The sequence below is a fragment of the Cnephaeus nilssonii genome (genome assembly GCF_951640355.1).
Source record: "Cnephaeus nilssonii genome assembly, chromosome: 19".
Lineage (NCBI taxonomy): Eukaryota > Metazoa > Chordata > Mammalia > Chiroptera > Vespertilionidae > Cnephaeus > Cnephaeus nilssonii.
In genome coordinates, this window is record NC_137090.1 from 44,327,115 (window position 1) to 44,350,501 (window position 23,387).

The 23,387-nt window shown below is 45.8% G+C and overlaps 1 protein-coding gene across 1 annotated transcript in view; it reads left to right on the forward strand.

Moving 5' to 3' along the window:
- The window catches only part of MYOCD (myocardin), an 88,299-nt gene that overhangs the window by 14,630 nt on the left and 50,282 nt on the right, over positions 1 to 23,387 (forward strand). Inside the window, exon 2 of the mRNA XM_079798974.1 lies at positions 20,328 to 20,393. Coding sequence (XP_079655100.1) covers positions 20,328 to 20,393 — 66 coding nt within the window. The remainder of the gene's footprint in view (positions 1 to 20,327; positions 20,394 to 23,387) is intronic.

Consider the following 23,387-nt stretch of genomic DNA (forward strand, 5'->3'; position numbering starts at 1 on the left):
CCCCCCCCTCCCCATAATGAGAATGTTGTATGTTTAAAGTTGTCCCAGAGCCTCCTTAAACTATCCTCATTGTTCTTTTTAGATACTTTTTTTCTTTTTGCTGTTCTATTGGATGTTTTCTGTGTTCTTATCTTCCAAATCTCTGATATGATCCTCTGCTTCATTTACTCCACTATGGATTCCTTATAACGTAGTCTTCATTTCAGTTATTGTATTCTTCATTTCTGACTGGTTCTTTTTTTATGTTTTCTAGTTCCATTTTTATGTTTCCTATTTCTTAGCTGAAATTCTCAGTAAGTTTATCTACTATTCCCCTAAGTTCATTGAGCATCCTTATAACCAATGTTTTGAACTTTGCATCTGGTAAATTGTTTATCTCTATTTTGTTTAGTTCTTTTTCTGGAGTTTTATTTTGTTCTTTAATTTGTGACATGTTTCTTTGTCTCTTCATCTTGGCTGCTTCCCTGTGTTTGTTTCTCTGTATTAGGTAGCGCTGCTATATCTCCCAGGCTCAGTAGAGTGGCCAGATGTTGTAGTAATCCTGTAAGCCTCTTTGGCACAGCCTCCCTGGTCTCCCAATCTGAGTGCTCCAGGTATGCCCCTCCCCACCTGTGGGCTGTGTGTATCCTCTTGTTGTAGTTGAGCCTTGATTGCTGTTGGTACCTCAATGGAAGGAATTTATCCCCAGGTCTATTGGCTGAAAGGACTGATTGAGATCATCATGGAGGATCAGCTGTGCATGGAGCAACCCCACAGACCAGAACTGGCTTCAGTGGGATTCTGGTGCCTGCTTGAGTGTGTCAGTTGTGAAGGTGATTGAGTGGGTACTTCAGTGTGGTCTAAAGCTGTCCACTGCGTGAGGTGGCTCTGGGGCCTTCTTAGAGGTACAGGCCAAGGTCAGCCACTGCCTATGCCTGGGGCTACCTGGCATGAACTACAAAGCGATCTGCAGATGACTGATACTTATGCTAGACTTGGAGGTGCCCAGAAGAAGCCAAGCTTTGAACCAAGGCTGGCTGGCTACCACTTGTACCTGGCCTGGGGCAACTTAGCAAGAGATATGGGACATGCTAAGGCTAAGTGCTGCTTGTTTGAGAGATTTTTAGGAAAGTCTACAGCATTAGCCATGACAGGCATTTGTATGAAAAGCGACTGGGTGGGGTCAGATCTCAGGGAATCACCAAGATGAGGTGAATAGTGAAAGCCAGGTTGATGGAGACTCAGATTTGGCACACGCCTGCCGGCTCTGTCGGGGAGGGCTCTGCCAACACTTCTGTCTGTGAGAAAGCTGCCCCTCCAGCTCTCACCCTGATGCCAGAAAATTCTATTCCGCCCATTATGTCCCTGGTGCCTTTGACACATTTTATTTTTATGGTACATTAAACTTTTCCCACCAAAATAAATATCGTATGTACATTAACTATGTTCCCAAAATTTAAAATACAGTAAAAGTATATTAATGAAAGGTATATATAGTATTTTCACATATATATACTGACACATATATATATTATATATCAATATGTTTATATATACAAGAGTAGTATATATCAACTAGAGGCCTGGTGCACAAAATTCATGCATGGGTGGGGTCCCTAGGCCTGGCCAGCGATCAGGGCAGATCAGGGTTTTCCTTCTTTTTTTTTTTTTAATATATTTTATTGATTTTTCACAGAGAGGAAGGGAGAGGGACAGAGAGCTAGAAACATCGATGAGAGAGAGACATCGACCAGCTGCCTCCTGCACACCCCCTACCGGTGGATGTGCCCGCAACCAATGTACATGCCCTTGACCGGAATCGAACCTGGGAGCTTCCAGTCTGCAGACCGACGCTCTCTCCACTGAGCCAAACCGGTTTTGGCAAGGGTTTTCCTTCTTGCTGCCAGCCAGGGCCTTCCTGCTGGCTGCTAGCTGCTAGCTGCCATCTGCCAGCTGGGGCCTGCCAGACAGAGGGAGGGACCACAGGAGGTTGGCCAGCATGGGAAGGGACCACAGGAGGTTGGCCGGCCATGGGAGTTTGGCTATGGGAGCACACTGACCACCAGGGAGCAGCTCCTGCATTGAGCATCTGCCCCCTGGTGGTCAGTGCACATCATAGAGACCAGTCGTTCTGGGCGTTCCAGTGTTCTGGATGCTTAGGCTTTTATATATATATAGATGGCAATACAATAGTAGAATATATAAGTGTGAGTGTATAATGAATCACACATACACATATATATGTCTACTGTATCTCTCTATATATACTATCCTATATAATAAAAGGCTAATATGCAAATAGACTAAACAGCAGAACAACTGGAACAACTGAACAACCAGTCACTATGACATGCACTGACCACCAGGGGGCGTGTGTGGAACATGACGGGGGGGGGGGCGTCGGCCCCGGCGGGATGGTGGAGCAGGTGATCGGGGGTGGCAGACAAAGGCGGGGCACCAGTCACTGCCATTGGGGCGAGCGTCTGGTGGTTACTGAAAATTCTTTGCTCCCACCCACCGTGGTCCCACTCAGTGCTTGCTGGCGCCAGCTGCCTCACACCTGCTGCTGGTGCTGGCGCCGGAGCCACCACTCGCACCTGCTGCTGGTGCCCGGCGCCGGTCCTGATCGCTTGGCGCCATCAGCGGGTGCGAGCAGCGGCTGCCAGCCCTGATTGCCCTTAAGGGCTTCTCCACTTCCCCCTGCTCCTGAGGGGCAATCGGGACAGCAGCCATCTCTTGCACCCACTGCTGGCACTGGCCCCAATTAAAAAAGTCTTCAGAATTGCTTATATGATACAATCCAAATTCATGAGAAAGTGAAGGGTACATATTTTTACATACATGTAGATCTTTGTGAGTTGGAAGAAAGATGGCAAAGTATTAGCAGGGGTTGGTCATCCCTACAGACTTGAATTACCATTAATTTCACTTTCTATCCCGAAACTTTTGCCCATTTTGCAAATTTTGTATAATGAACATGCATTTGCTTTTAATCAGAAGAGGCAGTATGCACTCTAAATGCCAGCATGGTACACCACAGGCTCAACTTAGAATCTCGAAAGAACTTCACCTACATTCAAGGACTGCAACAATGTGGAAAGAAAAATTTCCTCTGAACATGGGAATAATTCCTTTCCCTTGCCCTCATAGAATATACCCTATGTTCCAAGTTCTGCTTCCCCTTTGTTTCTGATTCTCATCCAGTTATTCACTGAGTCCCTACATTAACTTCATTAATATTAGTATAGCAATCTATCCCTGCTAAAGGAGTCTTAGTTTGATCTTTGCAATTACCCACTTGGGTATAACGGTGCCTTAAAATGATACCTTTTTTACAGGGATAAAAAACTGAGCGCACACACACACACACACACACACAGGCAGAGCAGGACTAGAATCTAGATCTCCTGGCCCTCGATCCGCTGACCTCTCCCAGTGAACAGCTGGACACGAGGAGGCATAAATCAGTCCCGTTCCTCAAGGACCGCCCCCCGCAACAGCTTTCAAGGAAAGCAGGTCAGATGGCAGGTTCCTTCCCCGAAGGCCCCTCCCGCCATCGCTGGGCGCGCGCTGTCTGCTTAATTCACTCGTGGCTCCTCGCCACGGAACAATAAACAAGCGGGGAAGCCTCGGAGAGGAATCTCGATGCCCAAATGGAGCGATTTGTCTTCTGAGATTAGTGTTTGAAACTGTTTATGTCAGTTGCCGAGTTTCTGTTCTGTACTCCAGGGACCTGTTTGAGATGGAAGAAAAAGTCTCTGCGGCTCAACAGCTACCCTCCTGGGGCGGTTCTGATGACAGGGTGGCCGGCTGCCTCCTGTCCCCCTGCCCCCCACACAGACGGCCTTGGGAGGGGCACCACCCCCCCCCAGCACCCCGAGAATTATGTGTGGCTGGGCGCACTCTAAGTTCATAAAATTAATTGAACCCTCACAACAGTCCTGAAGGAGGGTCCTGTTGCCCCGCCCGTCCTAGATGGAGAAACCGAAGCATCCAGTGGTGAAGAGAATTCCACGATTAATAAACAGCAAAGTTGGGACTTGAACTCAGGAACCTCTGGCTTCGTGAGCAGCGAAGCCCATGTTTTCAACCATCACCCTGTTCTGCTTCTCGCAGCACCTAGGTTGGCCGGAGCTGGCTGGAGCCCTCTGACTCACCTCCTGGGCTGTCCTCTCGGAGAGCACGGACTGTGGTTCTGCCCCGGGGTGACCCGGTGAGCCCCGAGGCATTTCCCCTGGAGGTGCGCGTGCCTCTTCCTGGTGTCTTGAGATCCTGTAATAGAAAAGCCTTCGGCTCACAAACCTGGCAGCGTTGTGAGTGAGAGAGAATTCCTTTTGAGGCATGAATTAGTCTTCTTCAAATGTTTTGACAAACGGAGAGTGTGGTGCTTAGGGAAAGAATAGCTTCACAGTGTTTGTGTGAACAGACGGTTTTTTTTTAAAACAACGTTGGGCCATGCATGAAGCTCGGTCATCGAAGTAACTGCCGCGTGGTCATTCTGAGCTAGGGCCTTTGGAGTGGAATATTCTGGATTTCACCCTCCAAATGCCCAGTGCTAGAAGCCCGCCTGAATGAACGCTTTTCGATCCTCCTAAAGGAAGCAGAGTCAGAGCATCATTAAGGATTAAGAAAAAACAGTGTGGCCCTGACCGGTTTGGCTCAGTGGTTAGAGTGTCGGCCTATGGACTGAAGGGTCCCAGGTTCGATTCCAGTCAGGGGCATGTACCTTGGTTGCAGGCACATCTCCAGTATGTGCAGGAAGCGGCTGATCGATGTTTCTCTCTCATAGATGTTTCTAACTCTCTATCCCTCTCCCTTCTTCTCTAAAAAATCAATAAAATATATTTTTTTTAAAAAGAAAAGAAAAAACAGCGTGTGCCTGGGCCCAGCCCCTTCCACGCCTGCCTGCTCATCTGTGAGGGCCCCTCAGGCTCCTCCGCCTGCAGACCACAAAGTGATCCTTCTGCGTGAGCTGGTCGTCATCTGCGTTTCCTCTTCCCTGGCTGTTCCCAGCAATAGAGGGGTAGATAGCCGGGCCTGTCATTCTTGGCCACTGCGGCCATTTGGCTGTGATCGGCGCACAGGGCAGTGGTTGGCCGGGGAACGGTTATTATTGGTACCTGGACCCAGAGGCCAGGAGCAGCATGTTCTCGGACATCAGCGCTACACACAGAAAAGCTCCTGGCTCTCAGCCTTGTTTGGGAAGCGTGGCCAGGACTGGGGCAGAAGCAGTGTAGACGCCGAGGCCTATGGGCCTCCTACCAGCTTTGTATCCGCGGTGGCCTGTCTCCTCTTTCCCAGGTGGTTTGATGCCTGTGGACCCTGAGGAAGAGCATGTCAGACCTATGAGTGACTCAGGCTACTTGTATGCAGGGTGGCTTTCTCCCAGAGTCAGGTACTGCCAGGCAAATAAAGAATTTTGTGGGCTGGCCACCCTTTGGGCAAAAAGAGGAGAGTTATGGCTATAAAGTCATGTCCCACAGTATCAGCTCTCAGCTCTGGGCAGGACCTAAAACCTCCAATCATGGTCCTGCCTTTTACTTTCCAGATCATCCACTGGCCAATCGCTTCTTAACGGCCTGTTGCTGACAGGGTCTTTGAGGCAATACTGTGAAGGTCAGGGTTTGTATGTGAAGGTCGCTCCAGGTAAACCCAGGGTAGGATTCCACAAAAAGCAGTTCAAGGACTAAATGATGCGCAGGTAGTACCGCCCTTTTTGAGGAAGAGCCTTCCGCTGGCTGACGCTCGTTGTGATCAGAACTAGTGGTGTTTCCCTGGCACGCTACAGAGAGGAGGCCACGTAAACAGCCATCCACGGTGCTTTCCATGACGTGCTTAACGCGGTCCCTGGGCATGCCCCTGTCTTTTCTCTGGCGTGTATGTTTCGGCCACCCAGACTCGAAGTCCACACACCTAGGGGTCTTCGGTAGAACAAGATTTAAGCATAGATCTCAGAGCTTTGCTTCATTGGCTAATAGCTTCCACCACCACTGGATGCCCCTCCATAACACCAATCAGTCGGGACCCTGTGTGTTTGCAAGTAACAGAGAATCAAATAATAGAAATCTTGAACAGGCATAGCAAAAAAGAGCACTTACTGTAATGACCAGGGTGTGTCATGCACCTCAGTGACAGGAATGTGGTTGGGACCCGGAGGAAAACAAGCTGGAATTGGGGACTTGACCACTCTCCCTGGCTCTCATCCATGCTCCATTCCATTCATATCTCTCTCTCTCTCTCTCTCTCTCTCTCTCTCTCTCTCTCTCTCTCTCTCTCTCCCTAATTTATTATCAGCACATAGTGATTTTCCTCACTTGTTTCTCATATCCTCCCTCTCCTCTTTATTCCCACTATGTCCAAATGGACTTTCTTGTCTTATCCATGGATCATGATAAGAGTCTTCAAACCAGCAGGTCTTCCCCGTTCATGTTAGCACATGAAGAATTCATCCTAAAATCTCAATGTTACCATATTACTCTGCTGCTCAAACATGCCCAAGCTGCCCTCTATCAAGTCCAAAACACTTTAGCGTGGTGTTCAAGGCCTTTTCTCATTGAATCCCCACCTTCTTTTCCAGTATTATCTCTTACCACTTCACAATAGAATCCCTTTCTTTGACTGAGATAATATTATGGAGGACATTATATATTTTGTGGGGCCCAATGTAAAATGACAGTGCTGGCTGCTTGTTCAGAAATGATTAAAGTTTCAGATGGTGACAGCACAGGATTCAACCAAGCATGGGACAGATGGTGTTTATTCATCTTCAGGTTTTTATGCATGTTCTTTCTTTGGTCAAGAATGCCCTTTATCAACCATATGATTCTCACTTGAAATTAAAGAGTGATAGAAGGAGTTCTTCTACTTGATTAAAGGTCCAGTTCTTAATTTAATTTAAAGGTCCAGTTCTCCTTCTATCACTCTTTAATCACGGATTGCTAACATTTTATCTCACTCAAATGTGTATGTTTTCTCTCCCTCACTAGATTAGTCATACCCTAAATTACTCAGTATCAGCCTCACTATCTAGAGTTGCCTCAGCAAGCAGCGCGGAACTGCTAGATGCTTTTTGAGAGGCTGACCTGGTAAATACAGGCATGATCCTGACTGACCTGGTGACCGTAAACATTCTAAAGATTTCTGAGTCATTCACTAAAGTAGTAGCTAGTCTAGTTCACATTTTCTTCTAGAGCGTCACTTTTGGACCCTACATTTCACAACTGACTTTTAGATTGGGGGCTCCTGCTTTGCAATCTTGTAGCCCTTTCCTGTAGCATTTTGAACACAATAATAAGAAGTATTACAAGAAATATTGCAATCTCATGGGGAAAACTCTAGAGATGAAGAAACATCTCGGAGGCCTGAGTTTGAGATGTACAAAGGAAGACCCTGGTTAAAAACGAAGCCAAGTGTCACGGAATGTTAGCGCTCCAAGGAGCTCCAAGATCATCAGCTCATCCTTCTTGCTTTATGAAGGAGGAAACTGAAGCCTGAAAGGGTGAAGTGTCTGGACCAAGATCACATAGCTATTTAGTGAGAAGAGCAAGGCCAGGTCTCCCGACCTCGTATAGGCACATAAGTATTTTGCCTATGTGCAAAGCAGAAATTGAACACAGATGCAGGGTTATTTTTAAATACAATTCACTTTGACTTTCAGTGAAATTCTGGACTTTAGCATCTTATCATCCAACATTTTAAATTATTATAATTTTACATTTAGACATAGAGCTTAGTGCATAGGCAGGACATGGAAAAAGTATAAAGCAATGAGAGCCCAAGCAGCATTATGGGTCTGATGGAATGACTGCTCTTGTAGTTACCCAGGGTTCTGGTTGCTAGGCAGAGTACAGAAGATTCCAATAGTAACCGAGAGCCCATTGAAAGAAAGTGCTGCAGGAGCAGTGGAAGCCCACCACCATCTGCTGCTCTTAAAGGGCTGGGTCCTCTGCTGGGATTGGAAACTTTGCTGCGCTCTTACAGCTTCGCTCTCCCACAAGGAGTGCTCAAATGATCAGGATGAGTTGGGAAAACGGGGCCACATTAGTGCAATGGCACTGTAATCCACCCCCAGCCCTTGCTCCTGAATAAAATCACCCCGTCTGTTCCTACTCAGTATCTTTTAGGAAGTTTGAGATTTTTTCACATTTAAAGCATAAAAGTAATATACTTAAGTTGGAAGGGATTTAGGGTTCACCCAACCTAATGATTTTCAAACACTGCTTTGACATTTTATAAGAGGTTCTGCTTTTATCACTCACCCCTTTGCTATTGCTTTTTCCTTCCATGTAATATTTCGGTTAAAAAAATGTTTCCAGTGCTTTTTTTTAAAGTTTGAAAGCACCTAATTCTACCTTAGTCCTCCCCTCATGGGTAAGGGGGACGGAACCCAGAGAGGTGAATGCCTTGTATTATTACTTTGCGGTGTTGTTGCAACATGACATTTAGGTTCACTTAGTAGAATCAAGGGGGGTTATTTGCACCTCCCACATCACCAAGGCAGAGCTGTTCCTGGAGGGACTAGAATTCGTGGAACCTGAGAAGAACGAGAGGAGGATGACTCTATGGGTGGTGAATATATGGTTGGTTACTCTGAGGACACATCATTTATTTTCTTTATCAATAACTACTTTTATATAATTTCACATTCACTTATTCCCCCCAAACGTGATTTTCTACATACATAGTGAACATAAATTATTTTATGACCTTGGAAAAATTTAAATACACATTAATTTGTAATTCAGGAAAAAATATCTTTAGACCATGCATTCTTGTGTTCCTTTAGAAAGTATGGCCACAGAGGTTGTGACAAGTAGGTTGCACAGACTACAGGCCAAATAAGGCTAAGGGGAATATATATATATATATATATATATATATATATATATATATATATTAGCATTCCCGTTGCAGGAAGAATCCTGCAATAGGGTTTCCTGCTGCACTCTACCCTGCCCCACCTGCTCTCCTCCCTTCTCCCCCGCTCCGCCTTCTCCGCCAGCCCCCCTGCTTTTCTCCCTTCTCCGCCAGCCCGCCTGCTCTCCTTCCTTCTCCCCCGGCCCCGCCTCCGCTCCTCCCTTCTCCTCCCCCCGGCTTGCTTGCTTCTCTGTAGCTTTGCTCCCTTCTGCAGCTCTTCGCTTCTTTCTACGCTGTCTTGATATGCAAATTAACCGCCATCTTGGTTGGGGTAATTTGCATAGTCATCCTGATTGGCTGGTGGGTGTGGCAAAGGTGCAGTCAATTTGCATATTTGTCTATTATTAGGTTGGAGATGGAGATATATATATATATATATATATATATATATATATATATATAGTGCAAAGTATGCAAAGTGTCCCCTCTGGAGTTCGACTGGGAGAACGGGAGTTCGATCTCTCGCTATGACGTGTGCTGACCACCAGGGGGTGGCGCGGAACATGGTGGGCAACCAGCGGTGGTGGTGGGGCACTGAGAGAGTGAGGGAAGGAGGAGGCAGGGAGGTGGGGAACCTGATGGGCCCTGATGGCTGGCCAGGCCTAGGGACCCTACCTATGAATGAATTTCGAGCACCAGGCTTCTAATTTACTTAATAAAAATGAAGGATTAAAAACAGCAACAACAACAACAACAAAAAAACACACCACAGTTGAGTGGAGGGAGGGTAGAATAGAAAATTAATCAAATATGGATAATATGGTATTTTTTATTTTTTAAAAATAAATCTTTATTGTTGAGAGTATTACATATGTCCCTTATTTTCCCCCATTGCCCTCTCCAACCCTCCTTGGGTTATGCACAGGAGTTCATTGGTTGACCTCTCGCTCCCTCCATCCTCCTCTGCATTCCCTCTGAGATTTGACAGTCTGATCGATGTTTCTCTGTCTCTGGGTCTATTTTTGTTCATTAGTTTATGTTGTTCATTAAATTCCACATATGAGTGAGATCATGTGATAGTTATCTTTCTCTGACTGACTTACTCATTAGCATAATGCTCTCTAGTTCCATTCATGTTGTTGCAAATGGCAAGAGTTCTTTCTTTTTTACAGCTGCGTGGTATTCCATTGTGTAGATGTACCACAGCTTTTTAATCCATTCATCTGCTGATGGGCACTTAGGCTGTTTCCAAATCTTAGCTATTGAAAATTGCGCTGCTATGAACATAGAGGTGCATATATTCTTTTGATGGGTGTTTCTGAATTCTTGGGATATATTCTTAGAAGTGGAATCACTGGGTCAAATGCAAATTCCATTTTTAAGTTTTTGAGGAAACTCCAAACTGTTTTCTACAGTGGCTGCACCAGTCTGCATTCCCACCAGCAGTGTATGGTTCCCTTTTCTCCACATCTTTGCCAACATTTGTCATTGATTTGTTGATGGTAGCCATTCTAACAGGTGTAAGATGGTATCTCATTGACATGTTGATTTGTATCTCTCAGATGATTACTGACTTTGAGCATTTTTTCATATGTCTCTTGGCCTTTTGTTTATCCATTTTTGGAGAAGTGTCTATTTAGGTCCTTTGCCCATTTTTTAATTGGGTTGTTGGTTTTCCTTTTGTTAAGTTGTTTGAGTTCCCTGTAAATTCTGGAGGTTATCCTCTTATCGGATGTATCATTGGCAAATATGTTCTCCCATGCAATGGGCTCTCGTTATTTTTTGATAGTTCCTTTTGCTGTGCAGAAGCTTTTTATTTGGTCTTAAGAAGGCAGTGTACTAGTATTTTGGCAACATGGGAGAAGTAATGGTTAAGGATGATGCTCTTAGCAATGATAATTTATTTGGTTGAACCCATAGAAGCTTAACACACATATCCCAGTAACTTATTTGAGGTTTTTTGCATGAGAAAACTTTATGGACCCATGTAGTAGTCTAGATTGAAAAAAAATAAACAAGAACTAACAATTACCAGAGTCGGGGACCACTAAGATATCTAGTGTTATAGTTTGGGGCAATAATATTGCTGGACGCATTGGAAAGTCTCCTACAGCAAAGGGAGGGAGGCAGTTCCTCTCCACCTTGAGTAGCACTAGGAGAGATTGCTGGGTTTCAGTTGGACCTGCCAGCTTTATCAACACAGGACAAACTGAGGTGTGGATGGGCGATAACCAGGCTCATAAAGCAGGACAGATAGCCTAGCTGAGTAGTCCTGCCATCTCTACCCCCTCTGCTGGAGCTGCTACTTCCACATTATCTAAACAGTTGACCAAATAGCCAGATTCATTCTGAAATTCTTAGAGCAAGTCTTTTGTGTATAAGTAGGTTTCTTTTATTTTCTTCTTTTTCTTTCCTTCCTTCCTTCCTATCTTCCTTCCTTCCTTCTTTCCTTCCTTCCTTCCTTCCTTCCTTCCTTCCTTCCTTCCTTCCTTCCTTTTTTCCTTCCTTCCTTTCTTTCTTTCCTCCTTTCCTTCTTTCTTTCTTTTTTAGTATTAGAATCACCCCCATGTTGGGCCCAGGGAGACAGCTCATGATGTGGGCCAAAGTGTCGCCTTATTAATTCAGAGTTTTGCCAGAACCCTTGACCTATTTTTTGCTTTCCTCCTAGGGTAGGACCTGGAATAATGCATCTTTTCTTTCCTATTAAATACATATGAGTTAATAGCCGTGTCTGGAGTAGATATTCACACACATACACACTAAGGAAATTAAACTGTTTTTCTTAGTTTCGTTTCCTTTACTTCCTCTTTCTACCTCTTCGCCATCCTCTCTCTCTCTCTCTCTCTCTCTCTCTCTCTCTCTCTCTCTCTCTTTGAATTCTCACCCAATGATATGTTTATTGATTTTAGAGAGAGAGGAATGGAGAGAAAGAGAGAGAGAAACATCAATATGAAAGAAAAGATCAGTTGCCTCTTGTATGCACCCTGACCAGGGATCAAACCCAAAACCTAGGTCTGTACCCTGACTGGAAATCAAACCTACTGCCTTCAGTGTATGGGATGAAACGCTAACCAACTGAGCCACACTGGCCAGGGGAAAGTGCTATCTTAATTTGACATGTTGCCTCTGTTAGGTAAAAGCTACTTTCTACTTTTTGTTCCTTTGAAATTTTAGAATTATTTAGAAATCATCCTGAAGGCTTGGTTTGGGGAGTGTAAACTAAGATTGTGTAACTGAGGGGTTCAGAGTATTCCAAACTAGACTCTCATGTCTTACAGAGTATATATTTAAGTCTAGTATCAACCCAACCTGCCACTAGACAAAATAAATATTAAGGTCAGAATATAAAGAAAAAGTAAAAACAGATTCAAGGTATTATGAAGATATATTTATGTCATATAGTATCTAAAATCCATTTGCTATGGAAATTGTTAGAATAATTAGTTAATAATTTTAAGAAGTAATTAAAGTATTTTCTAATACTATATATAAAATTAATTTCAGATGCATTGCAAAGTCAAATGCAGAAACTAAAAACATAAAAGTACATTTAAATGAATATATAATCTGGATATGGATAAGATTCTCCCAAGTATACACCAAAGATAGAAATAAAAGAATTTTTTAAAGGATTGCACATAAAAATGTTAAATGCCAAAAAATTCTCACAAATAACACTGAATGGCAAACTAAATGAGGGGGGATTTACAACATAGATGATTGTACTAAATGTGATTCAAATAAAAATAGCTCTCCCAAATCTATACTAAAAAATTCAATGGAAAATTTTTCAAAACAATGTTATCAGTTAGTTCACAAAAAAAAGATAGTGATAGTCAATAAATCCATGAAAACATCTTTGATTAATACAATGAGATACCATTGTTGCTTATTAAATTAGCAAAGCTTTTTTCTTCTTTAACAGCATCATCTGGTAATAGGGTAAAGCAAAATGGTATATAGTAGGAATACAAAACGATGCAAGAAATGAAATGTACAGTAAAAGGGGGTTAGTTAAAAAGATGTTGGAACATGATGAAATACTTGGTAGTCATTAAAAATGAGAGTCTACAAATACACACCCACACAAAAAGTAATGATTTGTTGCCAATAAAAAAGCAAGGTACAAAACAGTAGTAAAATGTGGTCTCAATTCTGCACATCATATCCTTGCTTGTTTCTATTTCTGAAATCTACATTTTCCTCACAATTTCCTGGGATGTTTGTTAAAATATATGTTCAATATGCCCTAGACGGGGTGGACTGTAGTCTCCAGGAAAGGGACCAAACTATGGTGGTGGTTTTTGGGGCCCCGGTGACTCTCAGGTGAACTGGGAAAACTGATCCAATCAATCTAATGTACTCTCTCCCTTGGGTTTATATTGAAGCTGAGGTCGAGAGATTCTGGACCTGTCTGAAGTAACAGCTATGTCATAGCAGAGTGGGGTCTGGAACTACATGTGCTGTGTTCCCGATGAGCCATCCCTTTTTTAGAGCTTATTCAAACCACTAACCTTAAATTAAATTCCCATCAACCTATTGCTTCGGTTAGACAGGTAACAGAACTTCTCTTCAACGCCATTGTTTCACATTCAGTAATGATCTTTCTCTGGTGATGGCAAATGGAAAGTTTTCCATTTCCACAGTTCCCTAGCAATGTGACATTTTCAAACAGTAGCACAAACTCTTTAAATAGAAAAGATCCATTTCCACTCGATCGTGACTCAGTAACAGCCACAGGATTCTTCTCAAACTTTCCTAAAAATGTCATCTTTGGGCTGGACTCAAGAGGAACATTTCAGCCAAGGAGACACATTTTCCACTCTGTCAGGAATGAACGAGCATGGGTTTGGAACATAAAATGTTTTGCAATCCTCAGAAAAGCAATACTTCTCACCAAAACCATGGCAACAGCTCTGCGATACCGTCAGAGCCTGGGAGCATTCAGGAGCCTCCTCCTGCCCGGATACTCGACTGGGCCTGTAACCTATGTCAGTTACTAACAGCCACCCAGCTGCCAGAAAGAGAATGGTACCCTACATGGCTGTTGCTATGGAGACACTGTGGGCAGTGCTGCTGAGCAGTGTCCCTTACATTGAGTTACCTACAAGGGAGGTAGCCTGAAATGTTCTTCATGCTCCAGTGGCTCCTGATTCTTCATGAAAGGGACCCGCACACACACTTAAATGGGTTCCTTTCAAACACAAGGTATGACATGGCAAAAGCTACTCTTTCATCACCAAATAGTCCCTTGTGGAATTTACACCCAGAGGCAAAACTTCAGAGTCCAGTGTCAGGGGTTTGAAATTCGCTTCTAACTGGATGGCCTTGTGAGCTATTTGCACCCTCTGGGCCTGATGAGCTGTAAGGAGCTGTAATGTGAATAGTAGTTCACACTCTTTGTGGGACTTGTGAGAGGTTTCAGTGAGGTGATTTGTATGAAAACCTCTAACCCAGAGACTGGCACTTTCAACTCCGTCAGTGCCACGGAGGCCAAGAGAAGAAGTAAAAACGTGAACCAGAGATGAAAGAGGCCATCCTGATGTGTGACTGACTCAGATTCTTCCATTCGCTCCTGTTTCTGTCGCCTGCCTTTCCCGCCTACTCTGCATCCCATGTAACCGTGTCCTCAGTGCCTCTTCCTACAAGATTCCTACCGGTCCCTCCTTCCCATTTTGCACCACCTCCCCCCAGGGACAGAAGTCCTGGCCACAGCTGATGGTTAAGGCAGCAATGCCTTTGTAAGTTACACATTGCTACTCCCTCTGCAGCTTAAAACCCTCTTTTCTTCTTCAGATTCTATAACCAGTATCAAACGGATGGGCTTGCAACCATCTATACTAATAAAAGGGTAATATGCTAATTAGACTGGGTCGATTGGACATCTTCCAGACAAAGCCACAGTGGCGGGGGCTGAGGCAGAGGTGGTTAGGGGTGATCAGGCAGGCAGGGGAGCAGTTAGGGGGTGACCAGGCTGGCAGGGGACCAGTTAGGGGGCGACCAGGCCGGCAAGCAGAGGTGGTTAGGGGTGATCAGCCCGGCAGGCAGGTGAGTGGTTAGGAGCCAGCGGTCCCGGATTGTGAGAGGGATGTCCGACTGCCGGTCTAGGCCCCATCCTAAACCGGCAGTCGGACATCCCCTGAGGGGTCCCAGATTGGAGAGGGTGCAGGCTGGGCTGAGGGACACACACACCCCCGTGCATGAATTTCATGCGCCAGGCCTCTAGTTATCAATAGAAAACAGAAAGGTATTTGTTAGCCTTGCATAGTTTAGAACGTGGTTCCCAATAATCCCATGAAATGGTTGCTCTGATTTATGATTAATATTAACATTGCTCTACACAGATGAGAAGGCTGGGGTTATAGACATGGTGACTTGCGAAGGTTACAGAGCTTGGAGTAGGAGTTGAGTCTACGCTGTCCATTCCCAGCACCCCCGCTTCATTAAGCTGCCTCCCTTCTGCCTCAGGAGGTTCTGCCACCCCTTGGGCGTGTGGCAGAGGGGCTGTCTGTGTGGTAAGAGAAATGGGACAATGTTTAGCAATCCTGATATCTGCCCCCTCCTCAACCTGAAACGCTAGAGACTCGCACAGTTGTCCCTGGTACTTCCGGTGGCTCTTCCTCTCCTGGGCACCAGCAAGTGACACGTTCCAGTTGCAACCCAGTGACGTACAGACATTCTAACTCCCATTCTTGAGTTGGGTACCCAATGCCAGCCCCCGCGGCATGCAGGGAACCTGTTCCTGGCCCTTCACTATAGTTGATCCAGAGGTTTCTATATACTCTTTAATAATCATTAAGTGGGGGGCTGCTTCTCTGACTTAATGGGGTTTACACTTACGATTGTTAAAGGAACATATTCCCTCTTCTTATGGGAGGTAGTGCTTGGGGTGGTGGTGGAACTTGCTACTCTGGCCCTGAAGTTCCTTTGAGGGCTGGTGGGTGCGGGTGGCAGGCTGGAGTAGTCAAGAAGCATCTATAGAGCCCTAGCCAGTCTGGCTCAGTGGATAGAGCATCGGCCTATGGACTGAATGGTCCCTGGTTCGATTCCAGTCAAGGGCACATACCCGGGTTGTGGGCTTGATCCCCAGGAGGGGGCGTGCAGGAGGCAGCGATCAATGATTATCTCTCATCATTGATGTTTCTATCTTTATCTCCCTCTCTCTTCCTCTCTGAAATCAATAAAAATATATATTTTAAAAAAACAACAAGAAGCATCTATAGAAAAGGCTAATATGAGATTCTCTCTACAAGACATGAAAATCTATCATGAGTCTAGAATAACTGAGCTAAAGTAGTACTGAATGAGGGTAGCCAGGCCAATGAGGAAATCAGAATCCCAAGAAAAGAGGCAACTTGAACGCAAACATATGACTTAAAACTCTGACAAAAGAATGCAAAGATAGATTAGGAAAAAAAGCTTTGGTTCTGGAAGCTAACAAAGATTGACATACAAATGCCAGATCCATGAAGGAACATATTGGGATGACGTGGAAAAGGCACCAAGCACTCACTTTCCTTCCCCGCCCAGAGATGACCAGATGGCCTCAAGGGAAGTGAAGCGAAAACTCCAGGAACACCTGTCATTTGTAGGTGGTTAGAACTGGGGTGGGAGGAAGGCCTGGGCCCAAAAGCAACCCTCTGCTCAGTTTATTTTTAGCCACAGTGGATCAGTGAAGGTTTGCCAACAGGCTTGGGGACACAAATGGCCACTGTACCCTGGCCCCTCCCTTAGCCATGCAGCACTGCACTGTCCCCCCCCTTAGCCATGCAGCACTGCACTGTCCCCTCCCTTAGCCATGCAGCACTGCACTGGCCCCTCCCTTAGCCATGCAGCACTTCACTGGCCCCTCCCTTAGCCATGCAGCACTGCGCTGGACCCTCCCTTAGCCATGCAGCACTGCACTGTCCCCTCCCTTAGCCATGCAGCACTGCACTGGCCCCCCCTTAGCCATGCAGCACTGCACTGGCCCCCCCTTAGTCATGCAGCACTGCACTGGCCCCTCCCTTAGGCACGCAGCACTGCACTGTCCCCCCCTTAGGCATGCAGCACTGCACTGGCCCCCCCTTAGCCATGCAGCACTGCACTGGCCCCCCCTTAGGCACGCAGCACTGCACTGTCCCCCCCTTATCCATGCAGCACTGCACTGTCCCCCCCTTAGCCATGCAGCACTGCACTGGCCCCCCCTTAGGCACGCAGCACTGCACTGTCCCCCCCTTAGGCATGTAGCACTGCACTGGCCCCCCCTTAGCCATGCAGCACTGCACTGTCCCCCCCTTAGCCATGCAGCACTGCACTGGCCCCTCCCTTAGCCATGCAGCACTGCACTGTCCCCCCCTTAGGCATGTAGCACTGCACTGGCCCCTCCCTTAGCCATGCAGCACTGCACTGGCCCCTCCCTTAGCCATGCAGCACTGCACTGTCCCCTCCCTTAGCCATGCAGCACTGCACTGGCCCCTCCCTTAGCCATGCAGCACTGCACTGTCCCCTCCCTTAGCCATGCAGCACTGCACTGGCCCCTCCCTTAGCCATGCAGCACTGCACTGGCCTCTCCCTTAGCCATGCAGCACTGCACTGGCCCCTCCCTTAGCCATGCAGCACTGCACTGGCCCCTCCCTTAGCCATGCAGCACTGCACTGGCCCCTCCCTTAGCCATGCAGCACTGCACTGTCCCCTCCCTTAGCCATGCAGCACTGCACTGGCCCCTCCCTTAGCCATGCAGCACTGCACTGACCCCCCCTTATCCATGCAGCACTGCACTGGCCCCTCCCTTAGCCATGCAGCACTGCACTGGCCCCTCCCTTAGCCATGCAGCACTGCACTGGCCTCTCCCTTAGCCATGCAGCACTGCACTGGCCCCTCCCTTAGCCATGCAGCACTGCACTGGCCCCTCCCTTAGCCATGCAGCACTGCACTGGCCCCTCCCTTAGCCATGCAGCACTGCACTGGCCTCTCCCTTAGCCATGCAGCACTGCACTGGCCCCTCCCTTAGCCATGCAGCACTGCACTGTCCCCCCCTTAGCCATGCAGCACTGCACTGGCCCCTCCCTTAGGCACGCAGCACTGCACTGGCCCCTCCCTTAGCCATGCAGCACTGCACTGTCCCCTCCCTTAGGCACGCAGCACTGCACTAGCAGCCGAGCCACCAGCTCCAATGGAGAACAGTGCAGCAGCCTTCAGGCTATGAGAGCAGCAAGGCCGAGGGCAGTGGGCAGCCCGGCCACTTCACAGTGAGAAGAGAATCAGAACAACCTGAAAAAGAGCTATTTGCCTTCTGACCACAGGCCTTCAATCTGACACTTCAAGTGTGACAATTCCACTTCGAGGAGGGTATCGTTAGGAAGGTTGAGGATGTGGGCCAAAATTAACCACAAAGACTGTCCACTGCTGTTTTTCATGGTAAAATACTGGAAACAAACTAAATGTCCAATAATGGGCCTTTGGTTCAATAATGGTAGAATAACCAAAAAATAAAATAAAATAAAATAAAATAAAATACTAGGAAGCCACCAAAATAGTATGTTTTGAAAGGTATTAAATCACATGGGAATATAACTGTGATATATCCCTGATAGTGGAAGCAGTAATGAAGGAAAACTTACATGATCCGATAGAAACATATGGAGAAAAGGGCCTCAAGAACACAAATCCCGTGTTAATGATAGTTCTCTCTAGTTCAGCAATAAGCATTTTTTCCTGGGAGCTTCTCTGTATTTTTCAATGTTTCACATTGAGTAGGTATTGATTTTACCCTCTGCCCCTCTATTCCTCTGTGTTGCATTCTAAGAGAAAAGTTTAGTTCAAAATTCTGACTTACTAATTCGCTTTTATCTGTATTAATCCTGATATTCAGCCATTCATTTGAATGTGTTTATTTTAATGAACTAAGTTTTACTTTGATCTTTGTTCGATGTAGTGTCCATCGTAATATGTGTGAAGTGGTTTAGTTTATTTTTAGTGAATGAATTCTCTCTTGCCTGTCTCCGAGAAAGACCTGTTGCATTCGTTTACACTGTAGCCTTCAAGTTTGGAGCCTTTCATGGTGCAGACGTTCCTCCCAGGTTAGGTAATTCTCAATGGTACCCTGGCAAGGTGCCTTTGTGGATACCTGTTACATGTGTGATGCACAGGTGAGCCCAGCCTGCAGGGAAAAGACGTGTTGCTGACACTGTGCTTGGATCTGATTCCGGGATTGGGCGAGAGGCACAGGATGACAATGAAGGGTCCTTACCCCTCTCTGTTATTGCCAGCAATCTGAAAGCTTATTCCTGTGGTGCCCAAAACGCCATATTTGCTGCTCCCACCTGCAGAGAGTTTCATACCCCATAACCAGTGTCTGGTCCCAGGTGGGGAGGGCACGGTAGAGGTTGACCTCTTGCTTTGGTACTCCAACTGACAGCCCTGTTAGATTGAGCCTTAGACCCCCCCTTCTGCTCCTGGGCAAAAAGGCTTCTTGGCATAGCTTTCAATTACTTGCCTGTATATGTCTTGGGATGTAGTTGTCTAGTCCCATATCCCTTTTATGTCTCACAGATTACTTACAGCTTTGATCCACTGAGGAATCCCCTTCTTTTACAGTGTAGACAAAGGTCTGCTCTTTCTATCCTTTCTACTCTGAACAGCTTACACCCAGGAATTACGATGGCAAACTCAGAATCTCCCTAAGAAAATGGAATGCCCGTAAGGGAGAGGATAAATGCTGGAAGATAGAATGTGTTTGGGGTAGAGAGGTGAGGGGAAAGAGGAAAATCACAAACAATACACTTATTCTAGATATACTACTTATATGGATGTAGGTATATGATATATAATCTATTTGTGCTATGGATAGTAACATAAATTTTTATAAAACAGAGTTTGGACAATTTATAATGTTTTATTTTCTCTAAGCAAAGCTTGACACCAAGGGCCCTTCTCTGAATTCGCAAATGGGTTCCAGAGTCTCATAATTCTCCCATTTATCGATGTTAGTTCTTCTTCCAAGAACTCTGCCAAACAACCTGCATACATTGTTTACCACAAGGTAGGCATTGTTCCCACTTGACAATGAGGAAACCAAGTCAGGGAGGTCTTACCCAGAGCTCCTCACCTGCGCAGGTGTAGAGGTGGAATTTAACCCACGTAAGACTCCAAAGCCTATGCTTTCTTTACTGTCCCCTCCTCTTGAAATTACAGGAAAATTCACAAAGGAATTGGATGGTATTTGTCTTCCACGTGGCACAGTAGGCACAGAGGGCAGATGGTGCCGTAAAAATAGCATTCACTTCAGAGAGGAGATGAGTGTTCTCACCCGAGGTGGTTACCAACTTACAGGGAGATCCTGCAGCCCTCTCAGCAGCTCTCCCCCTTCTCTCTGATGTGCCTCCCACACACTTCCACAACTGTTCTAGAAACAAAGAGAAGAGCTATGCAAGACAGAAGAGCTATGATGTAAATACAAGTGATTATGATCACATTTGGCCCAACTCACACACTAATGCTTCTTTTCTAAGTTTTGCAGTTACGACTTCAGCAAAGAAGGGCCCAGGAGCAACTGGCTAGCCAGGGCTTCATACCACGTGAGTAGCCGCGTCTCGGGGTTACTGATGTACTTACTACCAGGGGACACGGGATGTGGGAGCTGGAAAGCACCTCTGAGGCATTTAGTCTGAGCCCATGGATCTTTGTAGAATCTGAATCAGCAGAAATCCAGACTTTGGATGCTTTGCCCCAAATGCTACTCACCCAGAAGGTGGGTGGTTCCCTAAAATTTCACGTGGTGGTTTTGCTTTTAGGGTAAACGCAATTCGCTATGGGCATCCCTCACCCTTTTCTTACTTTTAAATTGGCATATGATCACTACTCTTCCAGAAGCATTAATTACATCATCTTTTTCGTACCTCTTCGGTTTCACTTCTGTTTGGGATACTTTTATCCACAATTAATTGAATATTGTCAAGAGCTTTCTTTCTGGATTACTGAATAGCAATACCAGTCTAGCATAAGTGCTATAATATTGAATTGTTGGCCATAATTTAGGTCAAAGAAAAAGGATTCTCATATCCCTTAGAAGATATATTTGAAATTTTCTACCAATTTAGCAATTAGAGCCAATTTTGGTTTTCTATAGAAATGGCAGAAAGGGTCCCTGGATGAAGGAAATCACAGTTTAAGCTTCTTTAGGTCATAGTTTCTAACTTCCTCCCCCAACAGAACTTAAAAATTAAGATTTATAATGACCCTTGCAGAAACCCAGGCTCCGGCATGACTAGTACTTCGGAGTTGAGTTGAAAAGAGTGGCCAGCAGTTAGTAATACCAGAGCCCTATGATTGAAGGTCTAAAATTTTCAAGTATAATTCTGTGATTCAGAGCCAAAACAGAACTAAGAGTTTCTCAGGCCTTTTCCTTTCAAAAGTAGCTCTTTGTTGATGGCTAAACCCCACCAACAGTAAACAGCAGGTGAGCTTATGGCAGAACAAAATTTTTAGAAGTTTTCTGAACACAAAAGAAACAGCTCAGCCTGCCATTTAAAAGCTGCTTACACAACTGTGATGAGAAACTAAAGGAGCAAGTCTGAGTGTGGCCTGTGCATCGGCCAGACCGCCTGTGGGCCTGCTCAAGACAGGAGAGACCAAAGGCCTGCGGACTTCAGATCAGAGCCATCAAATCCAGCGTCACTCACAGCTGACTAGGCCCATCTTTCCAGGAATCCCGCCTCCAAAGTATAGAAGCTCATTTGTTTCCCATTATCTCGAAGAATTATTCACTAAGACTGCAGACTAGTGTAGGTCCCCCAGGATCCTTTCAGCAGACCACAGGCTACATATAGCAGGTGCCCTTGAATCTAAGAGGAGCCACCGATTTGAATCCTGTGGAAATAATCTGTCCCCTCACTGGAATGGAGAGACCCCGCACCATTGGTCAGCTCCAACTGTCCACAGTGATTGATAGATCCACCCATGTGACCCTGAGCCAGGGTCTCACTGCTCGAATTTGGATGAGAACAAACTCTTTTTTTGTTTTTTTAGGTTAATAGGATGAAATCTCTGGGAATCGGTAAAAACCCTATATTGCATTTTTTAAATACTGCCTCTATGTAAGTTGGGAAGATCAAATGTCATTATTGCAGTAGGGTCCAATGGGGATGGGATAGAGCATTTTTTCCTCCACGATGTACAAAATCAGATAGTGTACAAATTAACGAAATGCTGTGTGACCAAAATGTTGTCTTTTTAATTCAGCAAAATGAGGAAGGTTAATGACACATTATCCATTTTCCCTGGTCTTCAGCCACCTCCTCTCCACCCCGCTTTCCAAGGGTGTGGATTTTCCATGGGAAATGCCCACGCCCCAGCAGGAGCACACTGCAGGCCCAGCCCGGAGAAACGGTCAGCACTTGGGTCCTCTCACAAAGCTACCCCAGGCAGGAGGAATCTTCACCCGCCCAGAGACTGGGGCGGGGAGGAGAGGGCCCGCCTCTTCTGCCCACCCAGAGGTTAAGCCTGCCAGCTAATGCAGAGTGCTTATCAGGCACCTCAGGGCAGGTGTGTGAGCCACCCATGGGGCGAGGGAAAGAGGACCCACAGTCCCAGGAGCTTTTCAATCTAATCAAATTCAACACATTCCTAACCAGAGTCAATGCAGGCTGCTGTGCCTGGCACACTGGGCACACCTGGGAGCAAGACGGTCCTCAGGGAAACTCAAGATTTTAGGAGAAAGAGTGATGAGAAATACACATAGTATAGTTCAAGGTGAAACTCCTTACATTCACAAGAGGGCTTTTATTTCTTCATTATTTTCTTTGAATTTTTTGAAACAGAACAAAGGTGGAAGGATGGGGGGAGAATGGAGGGAAGAAAAGCTGATAATCCTTAGAGATCATCTATTTCTGTGATCTTCAATTTTTTTAATTGTGAAAGATGTATTATGCATGTATGTGCTGGCTGCAATTGCGTGGGGGCCTCTGCCCCATTTACTCAGCCATCCCCATCCCTTCTAGACGCCCCGGTCATCCCCGCCCCCCCCCCCCCCCCCCCCCCCCCCCCCCCGCCCAGAGAGCTGGTTCTCTTCAGAACAGAGTTTAAAACCCCTGGCCTAGTCCACATCACATTGTCTTTAACGTTCATAAAACTGGGGTGGAGGAGGCCTAAGAAATTTTTTAAATGTCCCAAAGCCCAGTCCCAGAGTGGTTCTAATTTCTGCAGATCTGAATTGTGAGAATTGAAGTGCATGCACAATAAAATTATTAATAAAAATGTTACTTTATCAGTAAAGTTTTAAATATTTGCAATCTTACCCCCTATTTTAAAACATCATAAATTGCCTAAGTGGAAAGCTGATGGCCAAATGAATGAATCGTTCTGTGCTGTTATTATATGGCCCTACGGTGCTCAGCAGAAACGTCCGCTACCCTTTGGCAGAATGAGTCTTCAGTTTGACATGAGGCTACATCTCAAGGGCCTGTCCATTGGAAGAATGCACCCCTCATATTGCGCATTGTGGCAGAGCTGGGGCCAGACCTGTGTCTTCAGACACCTACACAGGGCTTTGTTTTCAACTATTCAAAAGGAGT